The sequence below is a fragment of the Erpetoichthys calabaricus genome, chromosome 2, assembly GCF_900747795.2.
Source record: "Erpetoichthys calabaricus chromosome 2, fErpCal1.3, whole genome shotgun sequence".
Classification (NCBI taxonomy): Eukaryota; Metazoa; Chordata; class Cladistia; order Polypteriformes; family Polypteridae; genus Erpetoichthys; species Erpetoichthys calabaricus.
Genome location: NC_041395.2, coordinates 73,053,544 through 73,067,346, shown reverse-complemented (window position 1 = coordinate 73,067,346; position 13,803 = coordinate 73,053,544). Strand labels below are relative to the sequence as shown.

Genomic DNA, 13,803 nt, shown 5'->3' with positions numbered 1-13,803 from the left:
ACAGGAAGAGCTAAACTAAATTTTGTCTAAAATCAAGAAAAAATAGTATTGTGCATGTTGCCAAGTGACACTAAACTAAAAACTGATAGTAATCTGGCAACCCCACTTTTTTGTTATGAAATATATCTGAATGAGTTCAATCAAAGGAGGTAGAGCCATGGAAATCCAGTTTTGTTTGAAAGGGAGAGATGTATAAATTTTACACGAACAAGGATTGAAAAAAGTGAAGCTTTATAAGTTTAAAACAGTAACAGGAACTAATCCTTCAAAAGTAAACCTTAGAAAAACAAAACCGAAAAAAACAATAATATCAGGTTCATGATCCATCACATGCAAAACAACCCAATACCAATTTTCATTATATAAATCCTTTTATCTGGTCCTAAAATAAAATATTTGAGAAAAAAAAGATAAATACAACAATGAAAGATTACACCCTAAGGTTACTGGAATAATCGTCAGTGCTGCTGTAGTACAAACTGGGGTCTATGGCCCACGAGATAGCCATTCTGATGCGAAAGACAAGCATACCATCTTTAATGTTTAGTTTTTGATGCAATAAAGCAAGCCAAATGGATTAAAAAAGAGAGCACCTCATTTATATATTACATTTTATAATGCATAACAAGCTCAAAGTGTTCAAATTTATCCTAAGCTCAACCCTGTGGCATTGTATAAATTGAAGAAAACTACTTAAATTTTAATATTTCACAATTACACATGATGCAAAAGAATACTTTATAAACATAACAAGTGCTTCATACTTTCAGAAAACAACTGCTATTCCTCCATCCATATTCTGAACCCGCTTTTCCAGTTTTTCAATTATGCAAAAATGCTTTTCTATAAATAGTTATTTGTCATTCACCAAGGCCGTGTTTAATATTGTTGAATCTACTCCACATGTGGCTTTAAGTAGCAATTTTAATGTCTTATTTTATAAGTCATCTCAAGGGTTCAGATCTGTAAACAGCTTCTCAAAACAATTGTTATAATGGACTAGTACAGTATACTGTAAACTGCCTTGTATTTATTGTAACAATTTGCTTTATAAACAAGGTAATTCAGGTACTTATTAGTTTACTCAGCTTGACTAAAATATACATTGAATTTGACCATCTAGCAGTCTGACCTTACCTCCCCTCTTTGGCATCTTAAGCACTCTGTAAGCACACTGGCACACCTTCAGTTACCCCTGAAGCTGCTAAAGTACATTATCTTCTTGTTCTTGTCAGAATCATCTTGAAGACCCTGCTGATTATTTACAGATTCCTAAAATGAAACATTCTTCCATTGTTGTCTAAGCTGCTTATCAGGTATTCTGTTAACTTGTGGAACTAGTCAGACTCTGGTGGCTGATCTTTGTACTATTCAAAAACATACTGTAGCTGTGATTTCGGCCGATTTCTCCGCACCTCCGTCACTGAAATCTCTTTTGGTCATCAAGTTAATCCAAGCTAAACAATGTTTTTGAATTTTTACAAAAATGAACACTTCTTAAAATAAGACATTTCTTTTGCTGTAATGTAAAACTATTCAACTGTTCTCTTCTGATAACCTTTAACATCTTGTTGCCTTATCACTTTATACTTTTTAACATCTATTTTAACATACAGTAATTGTTTTGTTTAACTTAAAAAAAATATTAACTATTTTATATGGCAAAATTTGTCAGTACTCAGTATGACAGTTACTGCAGTATATAAAAAAGAGCTTGGACTATCATAGTTAAATTGCTTCTTCTATGTTTTTCATACGTTGGCCCTGTATTGCTCTTTGGCAACAGTGTTTTACTTGATGTAATTAATTTGTTCTGACAAAATATGTGAAATGAAGATGGTTCATGACAAAAAAAATTATATGTGAAATATATATTTTACATCAAAATGAAAATTCCCTTGTAGCTCATTATATTGTAAATTGTGAAAGTTACTAATTTAAAAAGTAATTATTTCAAACAGATATATAATTCATTTGTCTGAAATAGTACCTGAACAGCTTCAAATCAAAACATGTTTTTTACCTTAACAATGTCTTCCAAGCTGTGCAAGTATAGTGGTGTATGACCTTAAAGTACAAAGACTGGCTCATAAGTAATTTTTTTTGTTCTTTTTTCTGATTTAGAAGTCTAGACATAACAATGATAATGAATAGATTGTTAAATTTGAACTTCCTCCTCAAATTTCCGAGAAGTTCACAGATGTGTCCCAGATGGCAAAATATGACTAAAATACTACATATATGACTAAAGAATTAATATTTCCACCAGTTATAGGAATTACTGCCGATATGAAGGCAGCATAGTGGTGAGTATTTCTGCCTCACAAACCTGGGCTCATATCCATGCTCACGAACATCTGCCTGTGCCCCAGAATGTTCTCATGGCACTCGTCTTTCCTCCATCATACCACAGACAGGATATCAAGATTAGGTTGACTCGTGACTTTTAACTGACACTGTACGACTGAGAGTGAGTGTGTATATGAGGGTGTGTTGCGATCGGCCTGCACAGTGTTCTAATTTTCTTTTTGCCATAAGCCTGATTTTTGATTTTGATTTGAAAATACTTTATTAATTCCCAAGGGGATACTGTCTTTTCGCATGAGCTTTGGAGGTCAGGGCACGGGGTCAGCCATTGAACAACACCCCTGAAGCTGTTTTCATGTTAAGGGCTTTGCTCAAGGGCCTAACTTAGTAGGATCTGTTCTGGCTCATTATGGCTGAATCAGATTTGGCAATAAGTAAGTAAAGGAACCATTTAGGTGATGCTTAATCAATAAAGCAGATCTTAATAGCGCATTATATTGTGATGTTATTCTAAAAGGAAAGGGGATGCGCATGAATAAGCAAAAAGTTAATTTACAGTTCATACTTTTCTGATTAACAATGTGACAGCAAATAAAGCCCTTGAACTACTCCTTGTAAGTGTCACAACAGTGAATAGTAACTGTAAACCGTTTAGCTGTATTTTGACTTAATTTTAGGAGCTGAAAGCAAACAGCTATGAACCTAATGGTTAAACTTGACACAAAGCACACCCTACAGACATTTAGCTTGCTATACTAATTAAACCAAGGGAGTATGGTGTAGTTCCTGTTTTAGAACTGATTAGCAGTAAAATAAATAATGCACCAATGAAAATACATGCAAAGGTTTGATTTTGAAACAGTAATAAAATTCATGGTAACCATATAATTAGTTTTCAGAACTGATAAAAGCAATATCATTTCTTTAAACAAAACACACAATACAGTGTAAAGGTTATTGCTTTTTTCCAAAAGCAGCAACCCAAACTGTACAGTAATGCAAGTCACTCACCACACTTCCATAATTCATGTGTTCAGTCGGCATGACCTTTTTATGGGGCAGCTTATCTAATTCCTGTTATGCAGTCGCAAGTCCAGACAGATTGGGTGGGGAAGTCGGGGGGATGATAAACAGTTGAAAAGTAGAAAGATTAGGCAATAAGAATGATTGTGCACCAAACAGCAATACGAACAGATAAGAAAATAAGACTCTGGGCAATTTTATCATTAAGATGATAGATAATTTGATCAGTTATATAAATGCAGCAGAGCACTGAGCAACTATATGAATGGACAGAGCACAAATCCTGGAAAGCTGCACATGGAAGGCCTGGCAGAGATTACAACTAACAGATTAGCATCCTCTCTGCATTTACAGAATGACAAGTCACGATGACACAACATGAAAGGTAATGCATTGTGTCCATGCGCTTATAGTAAAGGCATAAAAACAATACTTTTTTCCTCCATTTTATCTAAAGAGCTTCCTGTCAATATAACTAAAGATGGGGCTATTAAAAATTTGCTTTCGGATGTTTCAAGTTCATACAATATTTTTGTATTTACTGTAATTTTTTAACAGACCTCTGCTTTTGAAACTGAACAAAGCTGCTACAAAACTTTACTACAGTTTTAATTTTCCAGAACTCAAATGTTTGCTTCCAGGCAGCTGAAGACATCCATAAAGGTCTTTGAAACTCATATGAAGAGGCATGTAGCTTCTGGTTATTTTGAAGAGGATAATATAGATATACTGCAATATCTTCAGTAATACAATAGCTTTTAAATTTATTTTGATTATCAACTAACTAAAACTCATGACTTTAACATAGTACACGCTACACATGATGCTAACTGCACAAAACAAAGATGCTATATGGGATAAAATATATCCTTTCATAACAAACTCGAATGCTATACTTAACCTGCTGTTTGCTCAACTGACTGTGAATGCATATTTCAGGGATGACATCTATGATTTAAATCTGAACTGGCTGACAAAAAATGAGATTAGATTATTAAATATGATGTATACCTGCCAACAGTCTGAATACCTGAATCGACCATACTGAAGATAATATCCTTGCTAAAATATCATATTTTGGCAACATGCAGCATTATTCCTTAATGGGGTTTTCAGCCAGTAGGAGCTCTATGCTGTCTGATTTTGCATATAGACAATACCTTTCTTAACTTTCCATTTTGTTAAGCTCAACAAAGCTATTTCAGTCTACTGATAAATAATTAAAACATTCAAAAACGTGAAATAAAATACTGCAAGCATGTGAGCACCTGTTATTCTGGGTCCTTTTTTTATTTCAGTTTGTTCACCAAGCAGAGAGCTTTAGAACTTATTGTGCTGGCAAATCTGCTGAACGTTTACCGTACCTGAGGAGATGTCAGCGGAGGACGAGATGTCACATGAGATGGATATGAAGATGAAGATGAGGCAATGGAAGGAAAAGCTGGGGTAGTTTTGGGCCTAGGATGGGGGAGGCTGGGAGCAGGCATGGTCGACTGTATAGAAACACATGTACATTGGCAATAGGTAAGGAGTTTACATCAGAACAATGCACAAACAAACAACATTTTACGTGAAAGGACCTTAGGGAATTAAGAAAATTAGACAACAGATTTTCAGATATGTTAAACATAGATCATGTTCACACATTCTTGTCATCAGAGATTTCACTTAACATTGAAATGCCTAACTTTGTTATTATTTTTAAGTACTTTCAGTATGAAAAAGACAATACATAAACAAAATGTATACGATATATGATATAAAAATAATTAAGTAAAAATAATTAAGTACATACACATATACATATTTTTAAAATAATGCATATTGTCCAGAGATGAGAAAAATGTATGAGCATGATTAACACCATAAATATTTTTGTAAAGCATGTAATTTTCTTTAATGAATGAACAGATTAGTAAAACTAGGTCTATAAAATATTTACAAATGGTATTAATGACAAGTTAGGTGGAATAAAATAATTAGTAATTTAAATAAACACTAAAGTATTTTCATACTGGTTATGTTACACTTCTATATCATATGCCTCATGCTGAAGTTCAAATACAGGATGCAAAGAACATGTGTGCTAATCTAAAAATGGCATTCAACAGGAAGAACACAGGCAGGCAGACAAGCAATCACCTGTGGTCTGAAAGCCATGTAGTCGAACAATGAACAGAGGTGGGCAGCCTTCTCCTTAATGCTTTTTTTATTAAATTCCCTAGCTGACAGGGACTGGGCTCTTCTCTAAAAATGTGGACAGCAAAGATAAAGATGAAAGTAAGTTTGATGAGGAACAAAAGCTCACATTTCCATCACAGGAATGTAAGCAGATTGCATATATTTTGACAATGTTCCGTAAGGTTGATTAGACATACTGTAGATACACTTTAAAGATTATGACTGACTTCTTTCAATAACCAATATGCAGTGGCTGGCTATATTTTCATTTTTAAATCTTGCCACCTTATTAAGGACTGTTTGCCTATCAGCCATTGTGAGATTAAAACAAATGTTGTTTATATTTAAAAAATGACATTCATGTGCGAAGGCTAAAGCACGGTTTATCTGGGCAGTGTGGCAAAAGCTCAGCAGAGCCACAGTCCAATCTGAAATAGGAGAATCGCCATTACTGTGTACCAAAATGTATGCACAACCTTAAGAACAGGCAGTTGCTGAAGGGCTGTATGTAAACCACTATTGAAGTCATTTTTTGTCACTCTTCTCATACTGAACATGATAGCCTACAGAAACCAGAAGAAGCCAAGTCTTTTAAAAGGATTATATGGACATGAAGGGTGCAGTATTGGTGAGGACCCATAATATTTTTTCTGCTGAAGATAATTATCTAACTACAGCACACTTATTCTCCTAGAGGTTCTGGATAAAGGTAGACTAAAGATCACAAAGGAGAGAAAAGAGAGAAATGGAGTAGCTGTTAAACCACAACAAGTTAAAAAAGAAATTATATATACTACATTCAATCAAGTTCTAGATGCATCTCAAGGATAAAAAAAGCAAGCAAGATGCACATGACCACAATGTGGAGTGCCACAGCAAAGGATCTCATTTTTGGTATTTATTATATTTTAAAACCTTTCTGTAAACATATTTTTCACTTTTTCATTAAGAGTCATTGACTATAGATTGATGGGCAAAAATGGCAAATGTATCCATTTAAAATTAAATTTACAAAAAATACACAAAAAAGTGTGCAGAAAAGGAAGAGGACTTAATACTTTCTAAATCCATCCATCCATCCATTATCCAACCCGCTGAATCCGAACACAGGGTCACGGGGGTCTGCTGGAGCCAATCCCAGCCAACACAGGGCACAAGGTGCTGTGCATATATATTATACATATATATATATATATATATATATATATATATATATATATATATATATATATATATATATATATATATATATATGTATATATATATATATATATATATATATGTATATATATATATATATATATATATATGTATATATATATATATATATATATATATATATATACACACACACACACACACAAACAAATTATACATTTTATATATATATATTGTGACGGGCAGCAATGGCTAATATCCGTTTGGGACACCAGCTTCACTCTGGATGTTAGAGGGCAGCCCTCCAGGGCGGCTGTGGCACAATGGATTCTTGCAGGGCACATTGGGAGTTGGAGTTTGGTACAGCCTTGGTGAGTTCAGTGGGGGCTGCCAGGGGACCCTGCAGAGCCCTACATTGAACTTCCATCACACCTGGGAGTGAATCCAGGTAACGCTGATGAGCCTCCTGGAGCACTCAATGGAGCTGGGAAAAGAAAGGGACTGAGGCTTTTATACTTTGGCACTGTGCTCTGAGGAGCGAGGAAAAAGAATATTAAGGGTGTTTTGTGCTGTACTTCTGTCTCTGCCTGTCTGTGTCGGGGTTAGGGTGGCTTTATGTGCCCTGGGCTATCTCAATATATATAGCCATCCATCCATCCATTATCCAACCCGCTATATCCTAACTACAGGGTCACGGGGTCTGCTGGAGCCAATCCCAGCCAACACAGGGTGCAAGGCAGGAAACAAACCACGGGCAGAGCACCACCGCAGAGCACACACCAAGCACACACTAGGGACAATTTAGAATCGCCAATGCACCTAACCTGCATGTCTCTGGACTGTGGGAGGAAACCAGAGCACCCGGAGGAAACCCACACAGACACGGGGAGAACATGCAAACTCCATGCAGGGAAGATCCGGGAAGCAAACCCAGGTCTCCTTACTGCGAGGCAGCAGCGCTACCCACTGCCCCACCTTGCCGCCCCAATATATTTATATACACACATACACACACACATATATATATATATATATATATATAATAGATGAGAGATAAGTATACTAGCATATAATATTAAGTTTATTATATTTTGCAACAGTATTTCATTTTTGATTGCTTTATACACCCATTTACTGATTTAGCTTGCCTCAGTACAATGTATCTAATATTCACATGCTATCCTACAGTTTATTCAGCAATATTTAGAAAAAAACTCTTTTTCACAAAAAAATCCATAAAAATATTAGTGCTGACCAAGGGTGGGCATGTCATTCACTACAGCTTTGTCTTTGCATTCAAACTCTTATATAGCCTATAAATTGCACCATACTTCATCTTGCACTTGGACACGCTGCTCATAGAGTTTCAAACAAGAAAATGACATCAGCTTTCATCAAAATAAAACTGAAATTACTCAAAGAAAGATACTAAGCAAAAAAGGACACATTTGAAAATAAAACAACATCACAATAATAATGCTTGTTAATTAGCACTTAGATTTTGACCTAAATAATAATACTTTAATCAACATATTTTGCATTTTTAAAATTAGAAAAGAATGGAAAAAAATCCATCTATTGTTGAACTTAAACAGCGACTGTGACTGAAGCCCATCCATGAGAGATAAAATGTCATGCCAAGTTTTGGGAGAAAGTTTTATCAACCCAGTTTGTGTGCTTTCTGCCAATAATCTATAGCTTCTGCAATAACCTACAGCTTCATCGTATCATCCTGTACTTCACTACTACTAGGATAGTTTGCAGGATAGTTATTCAGAGAATTATGCAATTGTTATCATACTGTAAGGTTTGTTTTAATTTTTTTACCAGACATGATAAAGTATACTTTTATAAGACCACTTGAGAATCTGTGTCAAACAAGTAACACAAAGGGAATGATTCTGAAGATGTCTATTAAAGAATAATAATAAAAGAAATTGTGTTGTCTAAACAAAGGTAAAGTATAAGCATTTGACTGTTATCGATACACTGCCAGACTAAGTAGAAACATACAGAAAAGGACAGAAAGACAGAAAAGAAAAATATTATGAACATCAGAGAAAAAGGGCAGCTAGTCACCTGTGCAATTTTGTCTTCAAGGTGCTGAAGCCGCTGTAGCATCCCTGAAACTGCTAAGACAGTAGAGCGGCAGGAAGTGGAAGGCTCTGTACACTTTACCTGTACCTCTGTATTAACCTGCTTGGGCTTCTGCTGTATGAATTCGGCACATTGAAAAGACTTACTGGAACAATTAGCCAGATACTGAGAAGAAGATGAAGACTGATACTGAAAATATAAAGTGAAAAGCCCATGCTTTGAGAATTTTACGTAATGTCAACAATATAGACTTATTCACTCAAATGCAAACTATATTTCAAAAATAATGAAGAAAGTGATTAAACTCTTTTTGATCCAAGCTAATTTGTTTAGCTATTATTACTAACTTTGAATAGCTACACTATATGGCCAAAAGTAAGCGGACGCCACTTCACATATTAACTTCAGGTGTTTCAACAATAAAATGAAGCACATAGCCGTGTAATTTCCACTGTCAAACTTTAGCAGCAGAACGGGTCATACTGAAGGGCTCAGTGAATTTAAACATGGCACTGTTACAGGATCCCTTCTTTGCCGTAAGTCAGTATGTGAAACTTCTGTTCTGCTAGATCTGCCTCGGTCAAATGTAAGTGCTATTATTGTGAAGTGGAAGCATCTTGGGGCAACATCAGCTCAGCCTGAAAGTGGTAGTCCATGAAAACTCACATGGGGCTGCCAAGTGCTGAAGTACATAGTGTGTAAAAATCCCTTATCCTCTGTTGCGTCACTCACAACTGAGCTCCAAATTGTCTTTGGAAGGAGCATCAGCGCAAAGTGTGGGGAGTACCATGAAATGGGTTTCTGTGGCTGAAACACTGCACACAAGCCTAAGATCACTATGCGTAATGCCAAGGTTCAGCTGGAGTGGTGTACATTTTGCTGTCACTGGATTCATGTTTCATTATCTGGCAGTCTGATGTATGAATCTGGGTTAGACAAATGACAAGAGAACACTACCTTCTACACTGTGTAATGCCTACTGTGAAGTTCAGTGTAAAAGGGACCTAGGTCTGGGCCTGTTTTATGGGTTTAGGCTAGGCCCCTCAATTTCAGTAATGGGTACTACTAGTATCACAGCATACAAAGACATTTTAGACAACTATGCACTTTCAACTTTGTGGCAAATTTTTAGGGAAGGTCCTTTTCTGTTCCCGCAAGACTGTGCCCCCACCCCGTGCACAAAGGCGGGTACAGTGGAACCTCGGTTTGCGAGCATAATTCGTTCTGGAAAAGTGCTTGCAGGCCAAAGCACTCGTGTATCAAAGCGAATTTCCCCATAACAAATAATGGAAACTCAGATGATTCGTTCCGCAACCCAAAACTATTCATATAAAAATGATTAATACAAAATATAAAGTAAAAATACATAAAACAAATTAACCTGCACTTTACCTTTAAAAAGAATCGTGGCTGGTGTGAGTGAATTTCTAAACTCTTGTGGGATTCCACCCAACGGGACGACATGCGGAAGAGCGTCCCAAAGCAATCACAGTCTCCCAGCGCTGTAGCAGTTCGCCGTAAAAGCGAATCCGAAAAGATCGCGGACATGCTATAAGCACCTGCCGTTGACGGGTGATACAAGGAACAAGGAACATTATAAATGCGCAGGGCACAGTATTACTTGGCCACGGCCCTGCCTGACTGCTGTGTCTGTGTATAGGAGAGTGGGAGATCCTGCCACAATAAATAAACGTGCTGTTGCTGTTTCAAGCTGAATAAAGCTAGTGTTGCTAAAGTACTGAGACTCAGCTTCGTGTTTTGGGGTGCAAAACGGGGACTCGCACGTCACAGCGCGCGCGCACACACACACACAATGCTGTAGTAGACAGTACACCCGCGTACGGATGTTGACTATATGAGTGAGGCACGACGACTAAGATGGAGAATAGTAGACGACTGCCCACAATCCCGCAGCGAGAGAGAGAACCATCAGCTCAGTTGTGATCACATGATGCTCAGCAGACAATGCATATACATACTACTCGTATTGCAAGACCTCGCTCATTTATCAAGTCAAAATTTATTAAAAATTTTAGCTCGTCTTGCAAAACACTTGTAAACCAAGTTACTCGCAAACCGAAGTTCCACTGTATATAAAGCAATGGTTTGACAAGTCTGGTGTGGAGGATGTTGTGTGGCCTGCACAGAGTAATGACCTCAACCCTATTGAACACTTTTATTATGAACTGAAATGCTAATTGTGAGCCAGGTCGTCTTGTCCAACATCAGTAACTGGCTTCACAAATGCTCTTTTGGCTCACAGGGCATAAATTCCTATATATATGCTCCAAAATCTTGTTGAAAGCATTGAGGCTGTTCCAGCCAGAAAGTTGGGGCCAAATCCATATTAATGCCAATGGTTTTGGAATGGGATGTCCAACAAGCTCTTATAGGCGTAATGGTCAGTTGTCCCAAACTTTTGGCTGTATAGTGCATTTGTGTTCCTTTTTGTGCTAAAAACATGGTTTATTTAAGCACAGTCTCATACCTGCCTTTTCTGAGGAGTAGCTGAACTGGGAGTAGTATTGTCCTTAGGTTTTGCAAAGCGTGGGTTTTCAGACAAATCAAGAGAAGGGGGTCTGGCCGGTTTCACTTCACTAAAACCAGCATCAGTCTTAAGAGAGCAAATTCATTTAATCCAGTAGAGTTCATTTTTGGAGGACAGAAAGGAAAAATGGGAAACAACAGGAGACAGGTAGAAAGAATGAGAGAGCTATCATTGACATCAAGAAAAGCAAGTCTGCTCACCTGTAAAGGCTGTTTTATATTTTGAATGATCCTTATGTTCTATGGACTTCTTGGCTCCCAGAATGCTGACGGGAGATGTGAAACGCAAGCACATGTCCTTAGAGCTGTCATGAATGGTATAGTCTAGTGCCCTACTACATTCACCTCCCTTAATTGTTCTGGAAAACTATCCTGATGTACTACAGGCAGGTAAGCATCTACAAAATGTTCTGTTACTTCAGGCTGAATTTCACATTTGTGGCACAGCACACTAAAGCATTGTTTAGGGAAGGGTTCCATTGTTTGTCAGCGCCAACAGGGGTATATCTATAGTAGATCAGGGATGTTTGAAGGAGGAGAGTGCCATGCTGCTGCATTCTCCAGGTCTATTATATTTCTAGCATAGTTGTATGAACACAATGATCCAACTATCCTGTGGTTTTGAATATTTTGTCACCATGTTGCCTTTGAAACAGTTGATTGGAATGTTTTATTAATGAATTTCTACTGTATATACAGTATCTTTGATCTGGATTTATTACTAAGTTTTATGAACAATCATTTGCATCTTCATATTATTTAGATTTTTTTCACAAGCATTGTCATTTTTGGGCTCCAGATGCTGTTGTTAGCATGTGACATGCATGCTACAAGAAAAGGCCAAGTGCACTAAACAGCATCCAAACTTAAAGAAATTAAATGAGAGCCTTGTTTTGTGCAAACCTATTTATTCCTAAGAAGTGTGAAGCACATAAAAATGTATATTTTACCCAACAAATTGTTAAGTATAAATAGCCATGAGCAAAAAATACTTATTATAAGCATGCTATATGTTTTAAAAAAATCTGAAAGACACAATAATGTAACATTGTCAACAATATACTGTATGTGTAGCAGTCTTCTTCTAGTAGAAAGATCATTATTAAAAGAAAATGCTTGTGTTCTACATTTCCCGTCAGCTGTGTGAGAGCTATGAAGTGTACAATGATGCAAGTTTCAACTCATACTAGTAAGGTCAGAAAGTCTAGCCAGTAAAGCATAATAACTCATTTTAAAATAAGACCTATACAGTACAATATTAAATATATTGAGATAAAGGTTGTCTACTTTTGCTATGGTAGGCTACTAAAAAAATCTTAAAATATCTACTCATTCATATTTCAGTTTGCAAAGCAAATGTGTATTAACACTGTAACAAGTATTTGTGATTGACTCATTCAGTATTACTGAAGAGCTACAGACAGAAAGATATGAAAAACTCAATTTCAAATATCGTGTGATTAGACTCAGACCCTAAGAATGAACATGTTTGAATTGTCCTGTCACCTGAAATGTGACATATACAGTATATTTGTTTTGTTTTACTAGAACATATAGGTTATGGCTGTCCCTCACCCCAACGTTTTAAATACTAAACAAGAATTCTTAAAGGATTAATGCACGTACACTTATCAGAGAGTATAAACTATTTAGAATTTATTCTTTTTAATTCTTGGAACACTTTTGGGAAATAAAAGTCTAAATTATTAAACTGATGAAAATTGATTTTAATAATAAGGCCTAATGCACAGGTCAAATACCCGGGCCCTAAAAAATACCAACCTTGTATTTTTATTTTATAAATATAAAGTTGCTTTGAGAAAAACTTAAGTTACTAAATCTGCCCACAATACAAACCTTTATGAGAAAAATACTTCAGAACTACTATCATATATACCTGTCGTCGTAAGGAAGTGCTAGGGGCATTTTCTTCAAATTTTGCAAGCAGCTGTGAAGCCATTGATTTCACTTTGTTTTGATTCAAGCTATCCCTTCCTTCTCCACATTCACTTGCAGAAGTGGTACTCCAGTTGGAAATGTTAGATGTCTAAAAGAATTTAAAAAAAAGAAACATTTACAATGGATATACAATAAACCATTCAATCAAAAAAAGAATACATACTGTAGGTCTGTGCAGCATATAAAGTACAGAACTTAAATTTTGTAATTTGGTATTCAGTTTTCATACTGGTTTTAGGATTTTCTACTAAATATCATCTGGCTCTGATCATTTAATCACATAGTTTTTAGTCATTCTAAATATTTCTCTTCCTATCCACAAATTGTTTCAGTTTATTACTTTGTACAAATTGGCTGCTGCTTATAAATAGATTGTTCTGAGATTATGGCCCGTACTGCCATTCGGTTTGTGATCTTCCTTTTTGTATTTTAATGGTTTACAGGTAGCTAAAAATATCTCATTTGCAACAGGCACAAAACAGTAACCTAAAGAAGTAAGCCGCACACAAAAGCACTAGTAAAATACACAAG

At 36.1% G+C, this 13,803-nt stretch overlaps 1 protein-coding gene across 12 annotated transcripts in view; it reads right to left on the bottom strand.

Moving 5' to 3' along the window:
- LOC114645970 (F-actin-monooxygenase MICAL2-like) overlaps positions 1-13,803 on the bottom strand; it is a 353,538-nt gene that overhangs the window by 169,701 nt on the left and 170,034 nt on the right. For 8 of the 12 annotated variants that reach the window (XR_007934100.1, XM_051922735.1, XM_051922734.1 and 5 more), the window contains 6 exons: positions 13,211-13,360; positions 11,255-11,380; positions 8,749-8,955; positions 5,473-5,577; positions 4,695-4,823; positions 3,319-3,381 (listed from right to left, as the gene is read on the bottom strand). Coding sequence is in view for 11 of the 12 variants with exons in the window: in XM_051922735.1 (XP_051778695.1) it covers positions 3,319-3,381; positions 4,695-4,823; positions 5,473-5,577; positions 8,749-8,955; positions 11,255-11,380; positions 13,211-13,360 (780 nt within the window). In the remaining variant the exon portion in view is untranslated. The remainder of the gene's footprint in view (positions 1-3,318; positions 3,382-4,694; positions 4,824-5,472; positions 5,578-8,748; positions 8,956-11,254; positions 11,381-13,210; positions 13,361-13,803) is intronic. The other 4 variants (XM_051922736.1, XM_051922738.1, XM_051922739.1 and 1 more) reach the window with 4 other exon arrangements.